This window comes from Poromitra crassiceps (assembly GCF_964638095.1).
Source record: "Poromitra crassiceps genome assembly, chromosome: 28".
NCBI lineage: Eukaryota > Metazoa > Chordata > Actinopteri > Beryciformes > Melamphaidae > Poromitra > Poromitra crassiceps.
Window position 1 is genome coordinate 10,745,329 of NC_139651.1, and position 25,029 is coordinate 10,770,357.

Consider the following 25,029-nt stretch of genomic DNA (forward strand, 5'->3'; position numbering starts at 1 on the left):
GAGTAATATAACTTATTACCAATTGGATTTCAGTAATATTATACAGTTACTTTGTCAAGTAACACAAGTTACAAATTGAGTTACATTTTCAAAGCACATATTTAAATAAAGATACAATCATTTCCTAATGAAATTGTGTGTTTTTATGCAATTAACCACTATAGATGACAATAAAGAAAAATTTTGGACAATTTACACTGACTTCAAGATGGTTTAAATTACATTTCAGGATGGTTCTGGGACGCGTGATTTCTATTCGCACATAGGTTACGCAATAACCACGCCCTGTGCCCGCCTACGCAGCAGTCAAGCGCCGGGATTGGCCAGGCGCCCTCAGAAAGCCCTGTGAGAAAATCCCATCAATCTGCATCAACCCCAAGAGTAATATCTCTGGGTTTCCTGTTTTGAAGGTCTGCTTTGAATAGTAGCCTATAAAATAAATACCATAATAAACGTCTGCTTTGAATAGACAAATTAGCCATTTTCACTTGGACTTGGGGAAAAATGTAGAAAAAACTGGACTGGATTATTTTTTTTTGTATTTGATTTTTGAGATAAAATGTCTTCTTGTTGAAGCTGCACCTGGGTTTTTTCATCTTTTAAAATAAAGATGTTTAAAAAAACTTAACGTAACCTATGTGCGAATAGAAATCACGCCGTCGGCGTACGTTGGATTCCGTATTCACCAATCCTGCGCAAAACTGTGCGCAGCACGCACGTCCTCGAAGAACAACAACAAAGGTTGAAGGTTAAAGTTTGAGCCAAAGATGTAAAGGCTCGGAGATGCGTGTGACAGCTGCGGTGTTTATTAACAGTCACTCGTGATTAGATGAACTGCAGTGGATGTAACGTTACGTATTATTATTATCATTTTTGTAGTTGTTTTCTCTCGAGGAACGTGCTGTTTTCGTGTTCACTTCACTTTGCTCGGCTGTGTGAATAACAACTTAGCATAGCTACGCTAGCCTGTAGCTGGTGTAGAGGTAAACAAACCAGTGAAGACAAACTCGCCATGGCGCTGCAATTCTTCAGATAATAGACAGTGTATTTGTGTTCTCCGCGGCACTGCGCTATCTGGGTGTTGATATTAGCGCACCCAGGAACGTGCAAACGTCATGGCAGCTTTGCTGTTGCTACGCCGTGCTGTCCTGTGCAGAAAACACAGCTTGTGGACACTGTCAGGACGGAACTGTCATTTATTAGCAAACAAGTCTGTGCACAATAATGGTGCTAAAGATGTGCTGTCGAGGTGCTCCAACTATGAAAAGCTGCTTCACTCAAGATCACAGAGGACACTTACCAGTCAGGCACACAAACTCATTCTGGTAAGCTGCTCTTCTTTGCCCTCACGATTGACGCATACATTGTCTAGAATTAACCCCAAATTAATTCACTAAATATGTGAAGTACATTACTGCAAAAACAGAAATTAGATAACTGTTTTTGCTGTTCTTTTTATTACTGTATGTGTGTTTTCTGTCTGAGCTGCACTATCAATAGCCCCCATTGCCCCATATGTTCCCCTGTTCTCCGTTCCTCTGAGCCACTCTGAATCAGGGTCACACAGTGTTCCATAAGGAAATTGGGGGGGTCAAGCGTTTAAAACGCTCTCCTACCTGGCTGTCTCCGACATCCGATCGCAGATCCAAAGATGTAATAATCTCCCTACGGAAGCCAGTAATATAGGCGGGGCCGTTAAAATTATATTCCTGTGTAAAACAACTGTTTAAAGGGAGTCTTTCTGCAGCCTGTGCCGAATTTAGGAGAGGAGAAGCGTCCCAGTGCCGACAGGAACCTTGGGAGTTTGAGTATTTCATGACATGTTTTGCTTCCCAGGTGCGCTGGATTTGGTCACTGGGGCACCATGTCTGTGTGTCTGCAATGTTGTTTTCTCGCAAGCGGTGCACCCTGATAGTAAGATCAAACACACCTGACCCTGCTGTAAATTTGGCACAGGCTGTGGAAAGACTGCTTTTAAACGGTTGTTTCACACAGGAATATCGTTTTAACAGCCCCGACTATATTCCTGGCTTCTGTAGGGAGATTATTCTATCTTTGGATCTGCGATCGGATGACGGGTAGGAGAGTTTTTTAAACACTCGACCCCCCCAATTTCCTTATGGAATGCTGTGACCCTGATTCAGAGTGGATCACAGAGGAACGGAGAACAGGGGAACATATGGGGCTACACTATCAACTGTGTTTACATGGCAATAAGTATTGAGTGTGTGTGTGTGTGTGTGTGTGTGTGTGTGTGTGTGTGTGTGTGTGTGTGTGTGTGTGTGTGTGTGTGTGTGTGTGTGTGTGTGTGTGTGTGTTAACCACAACTCTGAAGTTGGCTACTAATTTGTGGCTCAAATTTTACGGTAGCATTATTATATTATTATGACCTAAACATATTTGTTTCCATCGTTCATTTGAAGTCTGCCTGAAATGTGTCTGAATTCAATTATTTGTTCACTCTATTGCCGTATGCAGAAAACAAATGGTTATTTTCTTGTGAGGGGGTGCGGTGCATGCAGTTCATTTCTGCTGGCCCTGACTGAAACCCCACCGCACGCTACATGAGACGCTGGTCAACCTTTAATAAAAGTGTAATTGCACTTTCTGCCTATTTGCTATGATTAACAAAACGTCTAAAGTGGGTTGTTCCTATCTTGTTTTGTTTTTTACAATAGTATGATCTTTGCTCACCACTGCAAATAATGGTATTGAGGAGGAAAAGACCTGAACCTAATCTTCCAATCTTAGAGTCTTCTCTACAGACCCTTGGGTCCTGGAATGGCGGGAATAAACCGAGAGTTAATCAAGAACAACCTGCTGAAAAACCCTGTTGGTTTGGTGAATTTGTTAGGTAAATAACCATTTTATATCTACCTGAATATGACTGTATACTTACTTAGCTAGCTACTTTGATTAAGGACTGTTTCATTATAGGGGCTACAAACTTCTTTAGTACAACTCAGTCCAAACGAGAGAAAAATAAAAGTGATGGACCCAAGGGAAAAACACCAGAGGAAGATGAAGGTAAGCGACGTAACCGCTTCAACACATGGCCTGTTGTTCCATAAGCTCACCTGCTTCTGCCGTGATCTTAATCTGCGTTCTTCTTCTTCAGAGGAGAAGAAACGGCGTGAGCAGGAGGACCAGATGTACCGGGAGCGCCTGCGGACGCTCTTCATCATCGCGCTCATCATGAGCCTGCTGAACTCCATCAACACCAGCGGCGGAAACATCTCGTGGAACGACTTTGTCCACGAGATGCTGGCCAAGGGAGAGGTGTCCCGCGTGCAGGTGGCCCCCGAGAGCGACATCGTCGAGATCTACCTTCACCCCGGAGCGGTTATCTTTGGAAGGCCTGTATGTTGACTCAGGGTTTCATACGATTTATACGGCGCATCACCTGCATCTGAACCGTTATGGAAAACATGCTTCTGTTAGTTAATCGCTGCAATTTAGAGTTCGACAAGAAGCTTCCCTCCAAAAGGATGTATTTTATAACTCCTTGGTTTGTCTTTTCTGATTTGACTTTCATGCTAAATTAATTAAAGCAAAATGATGTATTATATAAGACATGTATGGTCCAGACCACAACAAACCCTCCCCTTTTCCCCCACAAAAAGATGAAAGTGGGTTTTCTCCAGACGGAGACAGAGATTTATTTTTCATCCTCGTTTCCCGTCTCCCCTGTCTTGGCAGAGGCTGGCGCTCATGTACAGAATGCAGGTGGCCAACATTGACAAATTTGAGGAGAAGCTGAGAGCTGCAGAAGAGGAGCTGCACATCGACACAAAGGACAGGATCCCGGTTTCCTACAAACGCACTGGGTTCTTTGGGAAGTAAGAGCACGACCTTGCTCCATGCAGACTCCACTCTATCAAAACGGGTGGTGCTCAAGATTTGACAAAAATATGAAGGGGTGTTTTCTTCAAGCAGAGAAATTGTTTGTTTATTTATTAAAAAAAAAATATATATATATATATTTTTTTTTTTTTTTTTGATTGATTGATTGATTTTTATTAAATGTGTCATGCACTTGACAGTGCCCAGCCCTCATGGGCTTACAAGACACACAAATGATACATAATACAGTACAACATACGCCAACGCCGCAGTAATAAAACTAAATCACAGCATAACATAACATACACCATATCAGCAAAACAAAATCATTACATCATTTTATATATAGTGTATATATATATATATATATATATACCGTATATATTTTTTTTAACCTGTGTTACAAGGATGTGTCAACCGCACACGTCTGATGTGGCTGTGTGATATGATACAGTCCATCATTTGCCTCCTGAATACACTAACAACTAGTAACAATCTCCCTTTGGTTTGTGAAAAACATGTGGATGTATTGTGGTTGGCATAACCATTTAACCATTTTAATTTAATCTAATTTTATATTCACCTTATGTAGAAGAGACCGTCTGGCTTGAGAGACTAACAGGAAGTGTCAATACAATCGGAGGTTCGGGTTGTATTTACACTTCCTGTGACTCATAAACCTAGTCTGACACACAATGTGAGTTAAACTAGCTTTGACCAGGTGAGTCAGACTAGTTTGAGCAGGTAAAAACAGCCGCCGTTTTGAACAGGAAGGTGGGCGGGGCTGCATAAGGTGAATAACAGACAATACCTGTAGCTTGGCAATCGGATTGGTCACTTTGGCAAGCAGATCGTACCATAATGATCCAATGCAATGTTTATTGATCCGTTTCCATTGCAGTGCGGTCTACGCTGTGGGAATGGCTGCGATTGGGGTGGCTATTCTCTGGTATATCTTCCGTCTGGCAGGCATGGGTGGCAGAGAAGGTGGCTTCAGTGCTTTTGTGAGTCGACACTACATTGATTTGAAGGAAGTTGCATATTATGAACATTCATGATGCTTATTGTATTCTTATTGATTTCACATCATGAGTTGAATGAGTACTAAATGCACATCACACTTAACAGAATCAGCTGAAGATGGCAAAGTTCACCATCGTGGACGGCAAGTCAGGGAAAGGTGTGACCTTCAAAGATGTAGCAGGCATGCACGAGGCTAAGGTGGAGGTGAAGGAGTTTGTTGACTACCTCAAGGTAAGAGTCCAGACTTAAAGCTGCATTCAGCTATGTTTTTGTGTTAAAATAAGTGTTAAATGGCTCTATATTCTGACAGCAATCACTGAAATAGAGTGTTTGGTCAATGACTTGAAACCCCCAACCCCCCGCTGTCCTCTATCTCTCTCCTGTAGTCCTGCAGGCTGGGCGGACTTATCTCCGCAACCGTAAGTCGTAGAGACTCACGGATGGCGGCATTGGATTCGGGGTGAAAAAATACATAGTCTTTTAAAGGGGTCGTGATTGGACCTTCCCTTTCTCAGAAAATGTCAACTTTTCTCTGATTGGATCAAAATTGGCGCCGACCTCAAACTATCCAATCAGAGAAAAGTTGACATTGACAAGTGGGGGGTTGGGGGGTTTCAAGTCACTGACCAAACACTCTATTTCAGTGATTGCTGTCAGAATATAGAGCCAAAGTACTGTATATCCATCACTTACCTTAGTGATATGATCTTGTGTCAGAACCCAGACCGATACCTGCAGCTGGGGGCCAAAGTCCCCAAGGGCTCCCTGCTGCTGGGGCCCCCAGGCTGTGGGAAGACCTTGCTGGCCAAGGCTGTGGCCACTGAGGCCCAGGTGCCCTTCCTGGCTATGGCTGGTTCTGAGTTTGTGGAGGTCATTGGAGGTAAGCCCACTTTTAATAGAGAGCCCCAGGAATGAGTCGGGAAAACATCGATGCTAACACTTCCGCGTTCTTCACTGTTTTCACCTATGGGATTTTTGAATGGGTTTTTGGCGCGATGCTTCAAATAAGGTCTCTGGGCAACGCAAGCTTAATCAAATGCGAACCAGTGTTCAGCGGGATAATCTTCACACATGAGGACCATTTTTATGAGTTTTTAAGCTTTTACGTGCCGTTAAAAGGGCGGCTAGCTAGCAAACGGCTGAATGAGACTACACTGTTGAGTCGACGGGGATATTATACGTCAATAACGTCATCACTTCAAAGGACGAACATGGAAATTATCTCCCTCACCTGGTTCAGCCCGGGGTAATCAGTGCACAGCAGCGCACACATCAACAACAGTCCAGGTTGAGTGGTGATGTGACGGGGAAGCCTATGCGACACTGTGTGTAGGTCTGGATTATCTTAGCACAAGCTTTTTACTTCTAGGGCTCGCATTTACGCTTCAAAACTCATGAAAGTGGTCCTCATGTGTGAAGATTATCCCGCTGAACACTGGTTCGCGTTTGATTAAGCTTGCGTTGCCCAGAGACCTTATTTGAAGCATCGCGCCAAAAACCCATTCAAAAATCCCATAGGCAGAAACAGTGAAGAACCAGGAAGTCCGGGACTTCCGGGTTCCGATGACAAAAATACGTCATCCCTGCGGCTCTCTATATGGCAGCCTCCTAGGAGGTTATGTTCTCAAAACAAATGATCTTTATTTAATCATTAATTCTGTATTTTGAGGAGAATAAAATGCATTGTGTGTGTGTGTGTGTGTGTGTGTGTGTGTGTGTGTGTGTGCGTGCGTGCGCGCGCGCGTGCGTGTAGGCCTGGGTGCGGCTCGGGTGAGGAGCCTGTTCAAAGAGGCCCGGGCCCGAGCCCCCTGCATCGTCTACATAGATGAGATCGACGCGGTGGGGAAGAAGCGCTCCAGCAACATGTCCGGTTTCTCCAACACTGAGGAGGAGCAGACCCTCAACCAGCTGCTGGTCGAGATGGACGGTAAGATCAACCTGGGATCTCAGAATCAATCATTGGCACCGGTTGACAATGCTGCCGATTTGAAGAGAACCCATTCACTGTTCTTCTCACCCAGGAATGGGAACGACAGACCATGTCATCGTCCTGGCCTCCACTAACAGAGCAGACATCTTGGACAATGCTCTGATGAGACCAGGCAGACTGGACAGGCACATCTTCATAGACCTGCCCACTCTGCAGGTTAGCCAAAAGCAGTTGTACTGATTCATTTACACTAGAAATCACGCAAACACAGAACATCTGATCTGCACACGAATCATTTGACCTGGACTCTTCAGTTAAGCAAGTTTGTGTCCTTGGTGTTTTATTCACTTTTGTACAGGAGAGGATGGAGATCTATGAGCAGCATCTGAAGATCTTGAAGCTGACCCAACCAGCTATTTTCTACTCTCTACGTTTGGCTGAACTCACTCCAGGCTTTAGTGGTACATACGAGTTTTAGTCATGTTTTAGCCACATGTAAATCTGTGACTTTGGCCATAAGTTAACTAAATACACTCACCGAGCTGAGCAGCACTTTAGTAGGAACACCTGTACACCTGCTCATTCATGCAATTATCTATTGCACTGTGGCAACAGTGCAATTAATGCATAAGATCATACAGGCCTGCAGCTTCAGTCCGTGTTCACATCCAACATCAGATACAGAACAGCAGCTTCAGTCCGTGTTCACATCCAACATCAGATACAGGACAGCAGCTTCAGTTCATGTTCACATCAAACATCTGATACAGGACAGCAGCTTCAGTTCATGTTCACATCAAACATCTGATACAGGACAGCAGCTTCAGTTCTTGTTCACATCAAACATCTGATACAGAACAGCAGCTTCAGTTCATGTTCACATCAAACATCAGATACAGAACAGTAGCTTCAGTTCATGTTCACATCAAACATCTGATACAGGACAGCAGCTTCAGTTCATGTTCAAATCAAACATCAGATACAGAACAGCAGCTTCAGTTCATGTTCACATCAAACATCAGATACAGAACAGTAGCTTCAGTTCATGTTCACATCAAACATCAGATACAGAACAGCAGCTTCAGTTCATGTTCACATCAAACATCAGATACAGGACAGCAGCTTCAGTTCATGTTCAAATCAAACATCAGAATGGGGAAAAATGTGATCTCAGTCACTTTGACCGTGGCATGGCTGTTGGTGCCAGATGGGCTGTTTTGACTATTTCGGGTGATCTCCTGGGGCTTTCACACACAACAGAGTCGAGACTAGACAGAATGGTGCGAAAAACACAAAACATCCAGTGAGCATCAGCTTTGCAGATGGAAATGCCTTGTTGATGACCGAGGTCAGAGGAGAATGATCAGACTGGTTGGAGCTGAGTGACTGAAGGCAGCAGTAACTCAGATAACCTCTTTACAGCTATGGTGAGCAGAAAAGCATCTCAGAATGCAACACGGCAAACTTTGAGACGGATGTCACTCTGGTCACCGTTTGAGTTGAAAGCTGATAATTGTGCTCGCTGACTGTATGTGCTGCAGTTCTGAAGAAGCATTGAGCTCTTCAGCCACAAATATGAAACATCTGTATTCTATTTATTCCCATATGATCATCATCACCTTGTCTTTCCAGGTGCAGACATTGCTAACATTTGTAACGAAGCCGCCCTGCATGCTGCCAGAGAGGGGTTCAAGTCCATAGATACGTTCAACTTTGAGTATGCAGTGGAGAGAGTGATCGCAGGTATGATGGTGATGCAAATGGCACTACTTAAATTGCAGGAGGAACAGGAAGTGCAGGTATTTCATGTCTACAGTTGCCACTCATTGCAGATTGTGTGTGTGTGTTCAGGAAGTATAAAGAAGAATAAGATCTTGTCTAAAGAAGAGCAGAGAGTGGTTGCCTTCCATGAATCTGGACACGTCTTAGCGGGATGGCTACTGGAGCACACAGAGGCAGTCATGAAGGTAACACAATTACAGTATGTTCCTTCTCCAGTACTTGAAGGAAATCAATTGTCTATTTGAAATATCACTATAATTTATAACGGAGAGCAAAGATAAACTACAAACTCCCATTTATTTGGAAGCCATATCTAAAAGAATCTATTTGGGAGAGCATCCAGGACCAATGTTCCCTCTAAAATGTGAGGGAACACATTAGACTAAGACTCTCTAAGACTCTCTAATAATCGATCACATTGTCCAAATAATTGAACTTGTTTCATCCGTTTTTGCTCCACTTAGTTGAAATGTCGTCGATACTGTAAGAGGCTTTGGAAGATTTGTTGGCAAATGATATTAGATGCAGGGACTTTGTCTTGGCTCTGGGAGGAGGAGCTGCTGAGGCGATCGCCTTTGCAAGGTTACCACAGGTACACACCAGCTTGGTTTAGTGAGTTTCTCTGGGTCTCGGCCCGGTCTTAGTCAGTTTGATGAATAACCTGTATTATGTGCCACTATCTATTCAGTCCTAGTTCTGCTGGGGAGTTTTGGCTTTCTCTCCCGTTCTGACACATATACGGTTCATTGGACTTGCACAGGTGGATAATCAGACTAGGTGTTAAAGTAACACTTAATTAACATGTAGATTTTTACTGGCTGTCACCTGGGCTGAAAATGAGAATAGCTGATAACAAGGCAGCAGCAATTTGGCTCCGTTATGACAATCATCACATCATTAAATTTCTGAATGAGTTCAAATTAGCAAGCCGAAGATTTTTCGTGCCGTCGAGTAAAAAGCAATAACAAGTGTTATTGAGATCAAGAACGTTTTTGGTTCCAGACAGTGAAGGGAAAAAAATCATTTTGTATAAAGTAGCGGTACTAGATCATTTCAGAGAAGAGTTTAGAAGACATGGAAAGAGCCGCAGATCATCTCCGGGTTCCTACATCATCTTGCTGTGTGTTGCAGGTCTCCATCGCCCCGCGGACTAACGCTGCCCTGGGATTTGCCCAGATCCTGCCTCGTGACCAGTTCCTGTTCTCCAAGGAGCAGCTGTTTGAGCGGATGTGCATGGCGCTGGGTGGAAGAGCTGCTGAGGCCATCACCTTCAACAAGGTTACCACAGGTACGCACCGGCTACAGCGAACTTCAGTCTGCCCACACCTTCTTACTAGTAAGCTGCTTATCATTTGGATGATCTCAGTCAGAATCAAAGCTTATTCTACTGGTCAGACACACCGACCTTCCCACACATGAACGGACTACTTATGATGATGATGATGATTCCAACCCAGTGAGTAAACAAGCCTGCGTTTGTGTCCCCAGGCGCGCAGGATGACCTGCGTAAGGTGACGCGAGTGGCCTACGCGATGGTGAAGCAGTACGGCATGTGCGACAGCGTGGGCCAGGTCTCCTTCCCGGACACACAGGAACAAGGCGCCGTGGGGCGCCGACCTTTCAGCCAGGGACTACAGCAGCAGATGGACCACGTGGGTTCTAAAATTGGACTACCGCTCCGGTCCCTGTTAGCCAAGAATTCTCCTTTTCATAGGACACGGTGAATGTTGACGTGCTGAATTTAAAGTCAAGGTTAAAGGAGAACTCCGCCCATTTTCAACCAGCTTTGTATCATTAGAACATCAGTAGTATATCAGAAAACTGTAAACGGTTTTGAAGTCTGTCATTTAATTTGACAGTTATTGAGAGTTGATTTGAGTTAATGAGTTATTAATTTGAGTTAGTGTGGGCCAGTGATGTCACTGGTCCACACTTTAACACTCAATAACTGTCAAATTAAATGACAGACTTCAAAACCGTTTACAGTTTTCTGATATACTACTGATGTTCTAATGATACAAAGCTGGTTGAAAATGGGCAGAGTGTTCCTTAAGGTTACGTTTATTTCATATGGACATCACAGAGCATTGGAGATGTAACATACATGTATGCACAACAACCAGATACACAGTGTTAAGTGTTTATAGCGGAATGCTAATTTCCAATACCTGTCCACGGGGCGACTTTTACATTAAAATACACCCCAAAGGACACACCCAAAAATATACATAATCAAATATAAAACCACAAGAGTAAAGCTATACATACAAAATGTATTGACAAGGAAGTCACTAAATGCTGGAGACTTTTAAAGGGCAAAGTCACGTCTTTTCATTAACTGCCAGATATCTTGACCAAACCATGGTAGTTCCAAAAACCATGGAAGTCCAAATGTCCGTTTGGATTCTCATCATGACATGAAGTATTGATTTGATGACATTTGTTCTTTCAGGAGGCCAAGATGCTGATAGCCCGCGCCTACAGACAAACAGAGAAGCTGCTACTGGATAACAGAGACAAGCTGACATTGGTAAGATCCTCTTCTCTCCTGCCATCGGAAATATTTCTTTAGTATTTGTTTTTCGCATCCCCGAGCCTTTCACTGCCATTGAGTATGTAACTTCAGCATTAACCCATTGATACCTGATGCAGCATTTGTGTGTGTATCCCTTTAAGAATGTGAACCGTGTGACGCGGTTTGCGGTCTTAAAGGGATACACACACAAATGAGGGATATACACACAAATGCTGCATCAGGTATCAATGGGTTAACTTCCGTTAGTGTTAAAATGATAGTAAGTCGTTGGGGCTCCGTGTTTCCAGTTGGCCAATGCACTGTTGGAGCGCGAGGTGGTGAACTACGAGGACATCGAAGCGTTGCTGGGTTCCCCGCCCCACGGCCCCAAGAAGATGATCCCTCCACAGAGCTGGCTGGAGGCTGAGAGGGACAAGCAAGACACTGGAGAGGACGAGCCTCAGCCACCTCCTCGCAAAGACCGGCAAGAGGACATGAATCCGCAGCTGGTCTGATCTGAAATGACTTCTCTTCAAATGCTTTTTCCACCCGCTGTGTTTTGAGGAGGTCACCAGGGGTCGGAGGTCACCAGGGGTCGGACTGATATATGAACCTGGCTTTGACTCTTTCGCTAAAAAGCTCTGTGTGCCCAAAGGTCAAAGGTGACACCATGAATCTGAATATGAGTATAATTGGAATTCCATTTCATGTATTTCTATATATAGACGGTTTTAACTTGACAACAAAAACATTCTAAATTGAACCCCCGCTCACTTCCTGTTGCAGTGTTTGCTATGGACATAAAAGAAAAAACAACATTCAAGTGCAGGACTGACCATTCTGTGAAAACCGTCTATACAGCTGAGCGGCGAAAACAAAAGTAACGATGTCGAGTGAATATTTCTGCGGTTTGCCGAATGCTGAGAAAAAGGAAGTGCTGTGGGGTTGCGCTCTGGTCAAAACCGTCTATAGGGACAGATACATAACATGTAACATTTGTCAACATTACATTATGTCATTTGGCAGACGCTTTTATCCAAAGCGACTTACAATAACACTTTTGTCAGCAATAGAGCGATCAACTATGCAAAACAGTCTATGACAACATCTGATGACATGTACCACAGCATTTGTAGCCTAGGCTAATTTGCAATGGCCATCCCTAGATGTGAATAAAAAGCACCTGTTGAAAGCAAAGTACAGTAAAAAGCAGTCAAATGTACAGTAAAGATAAACAGGGATATCATAAAATCAGTCAGTCAGTCAAGCAATCATGGAGCGACACAAACAATCCTACACAAAGGATATGAACATTGTAACGATCATAACCCACAGACCCACAAACACAGTCATTCATGGGAACAATGGTAGTTACTCTTTAGGAACTCATTTATATTGGTTTTAAAATGCTCCCAGCTACAATCCTGTTTAATGTGTGGGCAGTGAGTTCCACATTTTGACCCCGTGTACAGTGAGGACTGTTTGACCTATGACCCCATGTACAGTGAGGGCTGTTTGACCTATGACCCCGTGTACAGTGAGGGCTGTTTGACCTAGGGAGGTTTTCTGGAGCGGCACTTTGCAGTTCCCTGCAACAGCGCCTCTGGTGGCTGTTCCCGAAGCCCCCAGAGGTTCTACCGTATCGCAAAAGAAACATGCGATGCCTGTTCATGTATACATTTATAGATGTATAGACGACGATGAATGAATATTTTGTTAGTTTCATAAAACACTGCAATAAAGAGCCAAAGTCACGCCCACCTCCGGTTTAGGTATACGCACCGCCATTTAGTAAAATGCTTATAAAAATAGTTTTACCATTTATTTGGTCAAACCAAGCGATTCAGGCTATTATGGTATGTTATCATTGTATTGTCAAAGTAAAGAAAATGCACAGTGAGGTGCTGGTGACGGAGAAGAACACTCTGACTCAGATGCAAAGATTTAAAATTTATTTGACAGATGTATCATTGTACAGTCCTTTTTCAGTGTTTAATCAAATAAAACATTTGATTAAAAATAATAATCCACAATTCTTTTAAGTTTTAGTCTGAGTGAAATTTTCTGTGGTCTCTCGTGATTACAAATATCGCTGAATCACTTGATTTGACCAAGTAAAACTATTTTTATAAGCATTTTACTAAATGTAGACGAAAAAAAGAATAGCGGATTAAATCTCTTGGTGCGTATGCCTAAACTGGAAGAGGGTGTGACTTTGGCTGTCTATCATGGAATTTTGTGGTGGAGTGCCATTATTCCTCCCATGGACTTATTGCATAGCAAAATTATATCCCGGAAACTCTTATGGCATTTGAATGAAAACAATCTAAAAAAGTTGTCTGTACAAATCAACATTTAGGTGCATTGTCTTTACTTTGCATCCTGCCTACTCTGTATTATAGCCCTTAAATCAATACCCACCCCATATCACCCATCACTGACTTAATGTTCAGTTTGTGTGGAGGTCAACACATTCTCAAATTGATGTGTGTGTGTGTACAAATTTGTACCTTGAGCCATTCTATACAAACTAATGGGACAAAACACTAATGGACAGGCCACAACCAAAACACAACCAAGTGTAGTAGTCTTAAAGTGGAACGGCCGCTAAGGGTGTAGTGGTAGTGGTCGGGGTGGATGGAGGGACTAACCAACTGCCTTCCACGCAGGAGAGCCGGGTTCGAGACCCGGTCACAATCGCCTTACTTTCATAAAGTAAACATGACCAAGTTTAGTCATCTTAAAGAATAAAGGGCGCTACCAGGAAGGAGGTTGGGGTGGCTGGATGGTCCAAACAACCGCCGGGCTCGAGACCTGGTCACGATTGTTTCACCAGGATGTTTTACTCGCATTTATGAAGAGGTGATTAAAAATACAAATAAACATCTGGGCAGTAGGTACAACACATTAGTCCTCCATTCATGTTTTATTATACCACCGTGATAATGTGGTAACATTCTGTAATCCATAGTAGAACTCTGAAAAGGGCGTATGACAACTATGGACATATTAGTTATATAAGAAGTCTCTTAAGGTGTTTATCCTTCTGTTGCTTGTGCAAATGCTCTCTTTCACTGGACTACAGCCCAGCTCAAACACACAGAACATGCAACGTGTAAAAAAGATGTGGTTAAGATTAGGGTTTTCTTAACCACGACCATACCCTAACACAATTGATAAGGAGGGGGGGGGGTGTACCAACAAATTGTTGCAATCAAAGTCACAAACACAGCAGCATGCTGTGATATATATATATGTGTGTGTGTGTGTGTGTGTGTGTGTGTGTGTGTGTGTGTGTGTGTGTGTGTGTGTGTGTGTGTGTGTGTGTGTGTGTGTGTGTGTGTGTGTGTGTGTGTGTGTGTGTGTGTGTGTGTGTGTGTGTGTGTGTGTGTGTGTGTGTGTGTGTGTGTGTGTGTGGGCTGGGAACCAATCAGCTCCTTATTTTGGAGGAAAGTACCCGTAGCGCCCCGCCCACCCCGCTACCTGATTAGTCGGGGATTTAAAGAGCGCCTGAAGTGGTCAAGTTTGAATTTTCTCCGATCAGTATGCAGGATTCACTTCACTGTGCACCGGTGTCTTTCGACTGTCTTCTAGAAAGGTAAGGCTGCACATTTGATAATTTGCAAATCATCTACCAAACGTTTTCCGAACTATATTTTGAGCTAAAGATTTGTCAGCGTTAACTGGACGGAAGTAGAATTAACGTTAACTCCACTTTGTAGGTTCACTTCGACTTTAAGTTGCCAGTTGGCAAGCTAACGTTACTAGTTAGCCAGAACTGGCGCAGTTAGCTAGTCATTCATCCATGCCTACAGAAATAGGAGAGAGCAAACTAAACCGCAGAGCTAGTTGATTTATCGTGGATTCCGTCGTCCACCAGACGCTACAAGACCCAGCTGTCATCAATGACAAGCTAACACCGAAACACGTTAGCACGGAAATGTGAAATATGGCCCTTTGCGCAATTCCAGTAACGTAGCGGATCTATGACAGCATTGGATGCACTTGCCTTCACACGACGTTAACCCTTGTGGCAAACACATAAGCTAGTAAACGATATGTTTAAAAGGTCATGACAAGATACATAATTATTGCTAACGTTACCTATCAAATTTGCTAGCAGCGTTAAATCTGCTTAGAGTTGATTTATTATGAGTTGATTTATCGTGGATTTCATCGTCCACCAGACGCTACCAGACCCAGCTGTCATCAACGACAAGCTAACACGTTAGCATGTAAATGTGAAATATGGCTTTTGCGCAATTTCTGTAACGTAGCGGACCTATGCAGCGTTGGATGCACTTACATTCACACGACGTTAATTCTTGTGCCAAACACGTAAGCTAGTAAACAATATGTTTAAAAGGTCATGACAAGATACACATTGCTAACGTTACCTACTGTATCAAATTGGCTAGCAGCGTTAAATCTGCTCAGAGTTGGAATGTTTGAATCCAGAATGAAGATGTGTTTTGCGTCAAAACATTGTGTTGACAGCAGTGGGCTACACGCACACACACACACACACACACACACACACACACACACACACACACACACACACACACACACACACACACACACACACACACACACTAAGGATCAAGGTTATAATAATAGGCTACATGCAGCAGTCTGTCAGTGATGTCACTTGTCCTTATGGAATGAATGAATCTCTCCTACCTCCCAATTTTCTGTTTTGGCATGACCATTTAAGTACAGTATTGCCAAAACATGTTACAAGGTTTAAAATCTAAGTCAACAAATAGCTTGCACTTTGCACAGTAGTAGACTATTATAATAGCCTATATCAGTGGTTCTCAAACTTTTCATGTCAAGGACCCCTCTAAACTGACACAAATTAGACCACGGACCCATTTGATAAGATTTTGTCCCAGGTACCCCATCTGATAAGATGCTTGATTTGAGATGATTTATGACAGAAAGTGTATGAAACCCATGGCCATGACCAAAATAGTCATACATTCTGTAATTGTGTTATAGGCTATATGGAATCATAGCTCAAATAAATGATCCTCATTTTTGCTGGGGACCCTCTGGAACCCCTTCAAAGACCCCCGGTGGTCCCCGGACCACAATTTGATAATATAATTTCATTTGTTCCACAACAGTGACAGAGTGACAGGCGAACATACAGCATTATGGTCAAAAAAGGTCTATATTATGGGTAACATTACAATAAGAGTTTTATTTTGAAAGCCCTAAAACGGAAGACCTACAAAATGGAAGACCTACATTCTGGCTTGACGTGATGTTTGATTTGTATAGAGTATGCCAATATGAAATCATGAGACTTCAACATGTTTCCTCAGAAAAAAAATGGATAGACAATACTACAACCCACGTTCGGATGAAATCTTCATGGCAACACAACTGCAGGTATAGTTCCACCTATATTGTTAAACAAATATATATATTTTTTGCATTAATTATGTTCATCATTATACAGCTAGAATTATTTAAAAAAATGTGTTGTGTTTGCACTGCCAGGGTGTATTTGAGGCCCAATATTCGAAGCTTGTGTTGTGTGTGTGACTGGCCATTTAGTCGGGCCTCGCTCAGAGTTGGCACGCTGCCTCTCCCCCCTCCCCCCAGAGGGTTCTCATAGTCCACTTCATTGGCCGATTCAAACTCCACTCACCTGTGTGCTGCTCCAGAGTTCACTGGCTGATTCAAACTCTGCTCACCTGGGCCACTCTGGACAGCTCTCCGTGGTGCTGGACATGTGCTGAACACTAATTTGTCTTTTTATTTTTTCCCTTCAGCCATTGCTGTTGTCATTTGAGGCTTACACACAGAGCCCTCCTCCACCAGCTGCCTCCTCTCCCTCTTCCTCCTCCTCCTCCTCCAAGAGGTCAGCCTCTGCCTCCGCTCGCCCAGGCTCCGCCCTGCCACCGGGCAAACGCCGACGGGTAAGCAAGATGAAATGAGTTTATTTGATGGGGACGATCATCTCCAACTGGTTACATAGTTTGTAGAAAACAGTATAGGTGACAATAGTCTGGCTGTGTACAACTGGCCTAATTTTCCTATAAGAGAAAATGCAGCAACTTCTCTCCTTCAGTTGAATGTTTATTCCAAACATGCGGTGATGAGCATTGTAGGTCTGTTCAATAGTTGTCTGTATGTGTGGGTGTGTGTGTGTGTGTGTGTGTGTGTGTGTGTGTGTGTGGTTTGTGATATCTGTGAACACATAATAATAGAATAGCATAATAAGTATCTCACAGTGACATCACAATAAGAACTTAACATGGAGAATATCAGCAACGTGAATAATAAAACAATATTACTGATTAACCACAAGATGGCAGGGCATTCACATTCATTAACACTATAGCACTGGGTCAACAGGTTCACTGGTCACGTGACCAGACTAAACAGTCGCAAATACTTGGGTAGGCTAGTGAATTCAGTGAATCCTTGCACTATCATGGGCAACGTGGCAAAGGCAGACTACCTTGATTTATAATGCAGTTAACATTCAAATAACCATGCAAAAAGAAACTAAATGGTAGCATTTAACCTGAGTTACATCTGCTCATTAACAGAGTTGAACACCTCGTGGTTTAATACAGCCTACTAATTACCACATCAACTTCTAAGCCCTGCGGGATTAACAATAACCATCATATCACCATGACAACGTAACATCAAATATTAGGCATGACAACTTACATCGTCACCGACGCACACTGTTGTAACAAAAGGATTTAACTTGGTTCAGAACAGAAGAACAGTCCGTGCGACTGAGATCCACCCGTCTGCGCCTGACATGCGCTGTAATGCGGCCAATTAAGTCTATAAACGTATAGCGCGCATGTGCTCTCATACAGAGTGGGAGCGGCTTGCTATGATATTGATTCCTGTCCAGCAGGGGATTTTATACAAAGTTGATGTTGAAAAGTTCTCGCAAATGAAGCTTAGTGATGTAAATGTCGCTCTGTGCAGGTGTTTTTCGTAGCTGATGAGGCAGAAGCTGCTGCCTGCATCAGGAAACGGTGCAGCCCCACCCTGGTTTCCTCAGCAGCTAAGAGAGCCAATCAGGTAACACACACACACACACACACACACACACACACACACACACACACACACACACACACACACACCTCAAAGCTTCCACACATGCTCCTTGAGAGAATAAAGCAGTGTCTTGGTTTGTTATGAAAGGCTTTTGGAGGTTTTTGTCTCCTGGATCATCTCCAAATGACGGCAGGTTTTTCTGTGTTGAGTTCCATCTTAAGTGTGTCTGCGACATTTTACAACGAGACGTCAGACATTTACCCCCCCAGCATCAAATAACACAACAGCGGTCTACATGAAAGTGTCTTACCCTAACTCTAACCCTAACTCTAACCCCATCACAGCCGGCTCCCACTGACAGCAGCTCCTCCATTAAGAGCTGCTCTGCTCCTGCTCCTCTGAGGCCGGCTCAGAGCTCCTCCGCTCCTGCTCCTCTGAGGCCTGCCATCTTAATGGCAACACAACTGCAGGTATAGTTCCACCTATATTGTTAAACAAATATATATATTTTTGCATTAATTATGTTCATCAACATTAAACAGCTAGAATTATTTAAAAAAAATTGTTGTGTTTGCACTGCCAGGGTGTATTTGAGGCCCAATATTCGAAGCTTGTGTTGTGTGTGTGACTGGCCATTTAGTCGGGCCTCGCTCAGAGTTGGCATGCCGCCTCTCCCCCCTCCCCCCAGAGGGTTCTCATAGTCCACTTCACTGGCCGATTCAAACTCCGCTCACCTGTGTGCTGCTCCAGAGTTTACTGGCTGATTCAAACTCTGCTCACCTGGGCCACTCTGGACAGCTCTCCGTGGTGCTGGACATGTGCTGAACACTAATTCGTCTTTTTATTTTTTCCCTTCAGCCATTGCTGTTGTCGTTTGAGGCTTACACACAGAGCCCTCCTCCACCAGCTGCCTCCTCTCCCTCTTCCTCCTCCTCCTCCTCCAAGAGGTCAGCGTCCGCCTCCGCTCGCCCAGGCTCCGCCCTGCCACCGGGCAAACGCCGACGGGTAAGGAAGATGAAATTAGTTTATTTGATGGGGACGATCATCTCCAACTGGTTACAAAGTTGATGTTGAAAAGTTCTCGCAAATGAAGCTTAGTGATGTAAATGTCGCTCTGTGCAGGTGTTTTTCGTAGCTGATGAGGCAGAAGCTGCTGCCTGCATCAGGAAACGGTGCAGCCCCACCATCGTTTCCTCAGCAGCTAAGAGAGCCAATCAGGTAACACACACACACACACACACACACACACACACACACACACACACACACACACACACACACACACACACACACACACACACACACACACACCTCAAAGCTTCCACACATGCTCCTTGAGAGAATAAAGCAGTGTCTTGGTTTGTTATGAAAGGCTTTTGGAGGTTTTTGTCTCCTGGATCATCTCCAAATGACGGCAGGTTTTTCTGTGTTGAGTTCCATCTTAAGTGTGTCTGCGACATTTTACAACGAGACGTCAGACATTTACCCCCCCAGCATCAAATAACACAACAGCGGTCTACATGAAAGTGTCTTACCCTAACTCTAACCCTAACTCTAACCCCATCACAGCCGGCTCCCACTGACAGCAGCTCCTCCATTAAGAGCTGCTCTGCTCCTGCTCCTCTGAGGCCGGCTCAGAGCTCCTCCGCTCCTGCTCCTCTGAGGCCTGCCATCTTAATGGCAACACAACTGCAGGTATAGTTCCACCTATATTGTTAAACAAATATATATATTTTTGCATTAATTATGTTCATCAACATTAAACAGCTAGAATTATTTAAAAAAAATGTGTTGTGTTTGCACTGCCAGGGTGTATTTGAGTAGCCTGACTCCACCAGACGGGGGCGGCATTGTTCCACAAATTCACAATCCACCTCAGTCTGGCCCTGGCCTCAGAGATGCATTCAAACCGGCCGCCACACAGGCGCACCAATCAGCGTGAGCTAGGGGCGGGCTTTAGGCGAGACCGGGTGTGACGCCACCGAGAGGCGCCTCTGCGTTTGTAGTTCTTTCACTATTCAACATGGCGGCGGCTACCGAGGCTAGCTCCAGTGTGCTAGTCAAACATTCTATTCAAAACAATAAGCTAACATAAACGTTAAACACTTGATCTTACAGTGAGTACGAAACCGTAACTGTATTGCTGTAATGTTATCAACTATGAACGTTAGTAAACAAGACATTGTTGTAGAATTTGGGGAGATAGCTACCGCTAGGCTGGGATAACTTATTAGCTGTAAGGCTGTAATGGCTAACGGCTAGCCATTCACGCAAGTCACAAACACAAAGCCCTTCTCACTCTCACCACAGCCCAGTAAACATGCAATCTGTTAAACCATCATTTTTGTTCCAAATCGAAATAAATCATAACGTTAATCAAAATGCCACTGAATTATTAGCTAATCAACACAGAACTGCAAAGATCAGTGTGATGTATTGTCCCTTTACTGCTAGCTGAAGTGTATTCTGCTATGATTGGAATGTTGGCTGCTGTTTAATAAACCACGTTAACTCACGTTGGTGTCCGAGTGACATATTATGTTATACAGGCGAGATTAAAGATCTCAGGATACAATACAACAATCAGTTTATCTGATATTTTCCCCCGCTTGCATAAATTATACTGTGAAGTGTGAATATAGCTCTAGCATATAGTAGTCCTATATGTCTGATATTTTGGAGCTGTTATTCGAGAAATTGGTTTATCGATAGAACATACCGGTAGCTTAAGATTTTGCACTTGTACTTTAGATAGGGGGTAAACAAACGTCATGGGAGCCAATACTAGGAATACGGTATATCAACAAGGAACCATTCTTAAAGTTAGAGATTATATCCAAATACATGCTGCATGGTGTAACCAGGGTGTTTTTCCTCTTCTCTGTTGACGTCCTCTGGGCTCCAGGCAGCTCCCTTTCGCAGATTCATCTGACAACATCTTTATGCATTTACATCGTCTTATCATTTGACCCAATCGTGCCTCAAGACCAGCAGATTATGTAACAACAACACCACACACGGCCGTCATTTCTCCGTTTAGTTTATTATTACAAAAGTAAGCAAATAACATTCTCCAGTCATGCGTAAATATCTACCATTCCACTGACACATATGCTAAAATTCACCAGTTAAATAGTAGCGTTAAATCATTATATTGTATCAAAGCATTTGGTTGTTGCCATGATCATAAAGGCTAGAGAGCGTTGCGTCTCCATGACGTTAGCCGTCCAGGGTGCGTGCCACTCGGTGTCATATCGTGTCATCAGTTCCCTGAAGAAACGAACAACAATATGTGTTATGAATGAATCGCTGTTAACGTTAACATTAATCATCAATCATCAGACGTAGCACCCCAACCTCCAAATGTTGCTATCGTTAGCGTAACATCAGTTAATCCAATCAGTTACATTTAACGTGCAAAATGGCCTACCTGCACTTCATCCTCAGTCAGACATCTGCAGTAATTCTTCTTTCTTTTGGCAAATTGAATAGTCAATGGTTGCACCCAATATTCACCTTACAAAAACAGCAAAAAATCTGCGACCTCCATGCTAACTATTAGCAATTGTAGTCCTAGCTGATCAGGCGCTGCTACGTCATGAAGGGAAGTCGATCTGATTGGTTGGCGCTGGCAAGCCCAGACGGTGACAGACAGACGGTCCATCCAATCACCTGCCTAGTAGCTTGAAAAAAGTGACCGCCCTCTTCAGCAATGTAGCTTGGCCGAATCCAGATGGATGTTGTTTGTGAAACAGATATTTGAAGCAAACTCATCGATCTGGCAGCGTCAGGTTAGTATTTGAGGCCCAATATTCGAAGCTTGTGTTGTGTGTGTGACTGGCCATTTAGTCGGGCCTCGCTCAGAGTTGTCATGCCGCCTCTCCCCCCTCCCCCCAGAGGGTTCTCATAGTCCACTTCACTGGCCGATTCAAACTCCGCTCACCTGTGTGCTGCTCCAGAGTTTACTGGCTGATTCAAACTCTGCTCACCTGGGCCACTCTGGACAGCTCTCCGTGGTGCTGGACATGTGCTGAACACTAATTCGTCTTTTTATTTTTTCCCTTCAGCCATTGCTGTTGTCGTTTGAGGCTTACACACAGAGCCCTCCTCCACCAGCTGCCTCCTCTCCCTCTTCCTCCTCCTCCTCCTCCAAGAGGTCAGCGTCCGCCTCCGCTCGCCCAGGCTCCGCCCTGCCACCGGGCAAACGCCGACGGGTAAGGAAGATGAAATTAGTTTATTTGATGGGGACGATCATCTCCAACTGGTTACAAAGTTGATGTTGAAAAGTTCTCGCAAATGAAGCTTAGTGATGTAAATGTCGCTCTGTGCAGGTGTTTTTCGTAGCTGACAAGGCAGAAGCTGCTGCCTGCATCAGGAAACGGTGCAGCCCCACCATGGTTTCCTCAGCAGCTAAGAGAGCCAATCAGGTAACACACACACACATACACACACACACACACACACACACACACACCTCAAAGCTTCCACACATGCTCCTTGAGAGAATAAAGCAGTGTCTTGGTTTGTTATGAAAGGCTTTTGGAGGTTTTTGTCTCCTGGATCATCTCCAAATGACGGCAGGTTTTTCTGTGTTGAGTTCCATCTTAAGTGTGTCTGCGACATTTTACAACGAGACGTCAGACATTTACCCCCCCAGCATCAAATAACACAACAGTGGTCTACATGAAAGTGTCTTACCCTAACTCTAACCCTAACTCTAACCCCATCACAGCCGGCTCCCACTGACAGCAGCTCCTCCATTAAGAGCTGCTCTGCTCCTGCTCCTCTGAGGCCGGCTCAGAGCTCCTCCGCTCCTGCTCCTCTGAGGCCTGCCATCTTAATGGCAACACAACTGCAGGTATAGTTCCACCTATACTGTTAAACAAATATATATATTTTTGCATTAATTATGTTCATCAACATTAAACAGCTAGAATTATTTAAAAAAAATGTGTTGTGTTTGCACTGCCAGGGTGTATTTGAGGCCCAATATTCAAAGCTTGTGTTGTGTGTGTGACTGGCCATTTAGTCGGGCCTCGCTCAGAGTTGGCACGCTGCCTCTCCCCCCTCCCCCCAGAGGGTTCTCATAGTCCACTTCACTGGCCGATTCAAACTCCGCTCACCTGTGTGCTGCTCCAGAGTTTACTGGCTGATTCAAACTCTGCTCACCTGGGCCACTCTGGACAGCTCTCCGTGGTGCTGGACATGTGCTGAACACTAATTCGTCTTTTTATTTTTTCCCTTCAGCCATTGCTGTTGTCGTTTGAGGCTTACACACAGAGCCCTCCTCCACCAGCCGCCTCCTCTCCCTCTTCCTCCTCCTCCTCCTCCAAGAGGTCAGCGTCCGCCTCCGCTCGCCCAGGCTCCGCCCTGCCACCGGGCAAACGCCGACGGGTAAGCAAGATGAAATGAGTTTATTTGATGGGGACGATCATCTCCAACTGGTTACAAAGTTGATGTTGAAAAGTTCTCGCAAATGAAGCTTAGTGATGTAAATGTCGCTCTGTGCAGGTGTTTTTTGTAGCTGATGAGGCAGAAGCTGCTGCCTGCATCAGGAAACGGTGCAGCCCCACCATCGTTTCCTCAGCACCAAAGAGAGCCAATCAGGTAACACACACACACACACACACACACACACACACACACACACACACACACACACACACACACCTCAAAGCTTCCACACATGCTCCTTGAGAGAATAAAGCAGTGTCTTGGTTTGTTATGAAAGGCTTTTGGAGGTTTTTGTCTCCTGGATCATCTCCAAATGACGGCAGGTTTTTCTGTGTTGAGTTCCATCTTAAGTGTGTCTGCGACATTTTACAACGAGACGTCAGACATTTACCCCCCCAGCATCAAATAACACAACAGCGGTCTACATGAAAGTGTCTTACCCTAACTCTAACCCTAACTCTAACCCCATCACAGCTGGCTCCCACTGACAGCAGCTCCTCCATTAAGAGCTGCTCCCTCTGCCCCGCAGCACCACCCAGTGCCCCAAGAGGACACACACGCAAGCCACAGGGGGGCAAAAGTAAGTGTTGAGAGTCTGTGTGTGTGTGTGTGTGTGTGTGTGTGTGTGTGTGTGTGTGTGTGTGTGTGTGTGTGTGTGTGTGTGTGTGTGTGTGTGTGTGTGTGTGTGTGTGTGTGTGTGTGTGTGTGTGTGTGTGTGTGTGTGTGTGTGTGTGTGTGTGTGTGTGTGTGGTATACCAGAGGTTTTCAAAGTGGGAGGCGGGCCTCCCCAGGGAGCCTCCAAACAGTTTCAGGGGAGGCTCAGTGAACGGAAGGGAAAACATATGACATTAGTTATCAAAAGGAGAACACAGAATAGCCTAAATGTGTGATTTACTTCAAGAGATGATATTCAACTTTACTTTATTCCAGACACTTAGGAAGGTCCATAGGAGAACATAACACCTTACAATACAATACAAAACGTAGAAAAAATATAAAAACAACAGACCTTGATATCAAGATTACAGTCTATTATACAACAGGTAGTTCCGGCCGAGCAATTTGATTGGACAAGAGGGATCCTACGAGTGCCTATATTTCACGATAATGCACTGGCGCTTCACTGTGTGTAGATCACTCCGCTTCACAGCTGCCCTAATCAACAAAACGCTTCACAGCTCTAGAGTAGACAGTAGTAAAGTAGACAGCCTGCAGTTAATTAGGCTGATTAGGCTACATTTTCAGCAAAGCAGAAAGCTGAGGGGACTATTTTTGTTGGCGGAGGAATAAATATAGAAATCATCTATTTTCTCAGCTTTTTGTCATTTTTTTAATCAGCTTTGTTTAATAGAACTGTTGTATAAAAGCAATATCACACTCGAGGTCGTGCATTGTTGTCTAATATTGGCACTGCTGTGATTATCTACGGCACTCGGCC

General features: G+C 44.1%; 1 protein-coding gene across 2 annotated transcripts; it reads left to right on the forward strand.

Annotated features, from left to right (window-relative positions):
* Positions 1–768: 768 nt before the first annotated feature.
* On the forward strand, positions 769–12,975 carry spg7 (SPG7 matrix AAA peptidase subunit, paraplegin). 2 transcript variants are annotated; one of them, XM_083662195.1, is made up of 17 exons: positions 769–1,325; positions 2,752–2,854; positions 2,938–3,027; positions 3,119–3,360; positions 3,700–3,839; positions 4,745–4,847; positions 4,972–5,097; positions 5,584–5,746; positions 6,620–6,793; positions 6,888–7,012; positions 7,155–7,257; positions 8,429–8,539; positions 8,648–8,763; positions 9,710–9,866; positions 10,067–10,230; positions 11,031–11,108; positions 11,402–12,975. In XM_083662195.1, the coding sequence occupies exons 1-17, from the start codon at positions 1,116–1,118 to the stop codon at positions 11,606–11,608; spliced, it is 2,412 nt and encodes an 803-aa protein (XP_083518321.1). In that variant the 5' UTR covers positions 769–1,115; the 3' UTR covers positions 11,609–12,975. The 2 variants fall into 2 exon arrangements, with proteins under 2 accessions (XP_083518321.1, XP_083518322.1); XM_083662196.1 differs by having other exon boundaries at positions 1,279–1,325; positions 2,679–2,854.
* The last annotated feature ends 12,054 nt before the right edge of the window (positions 12,976–25,029 follow it).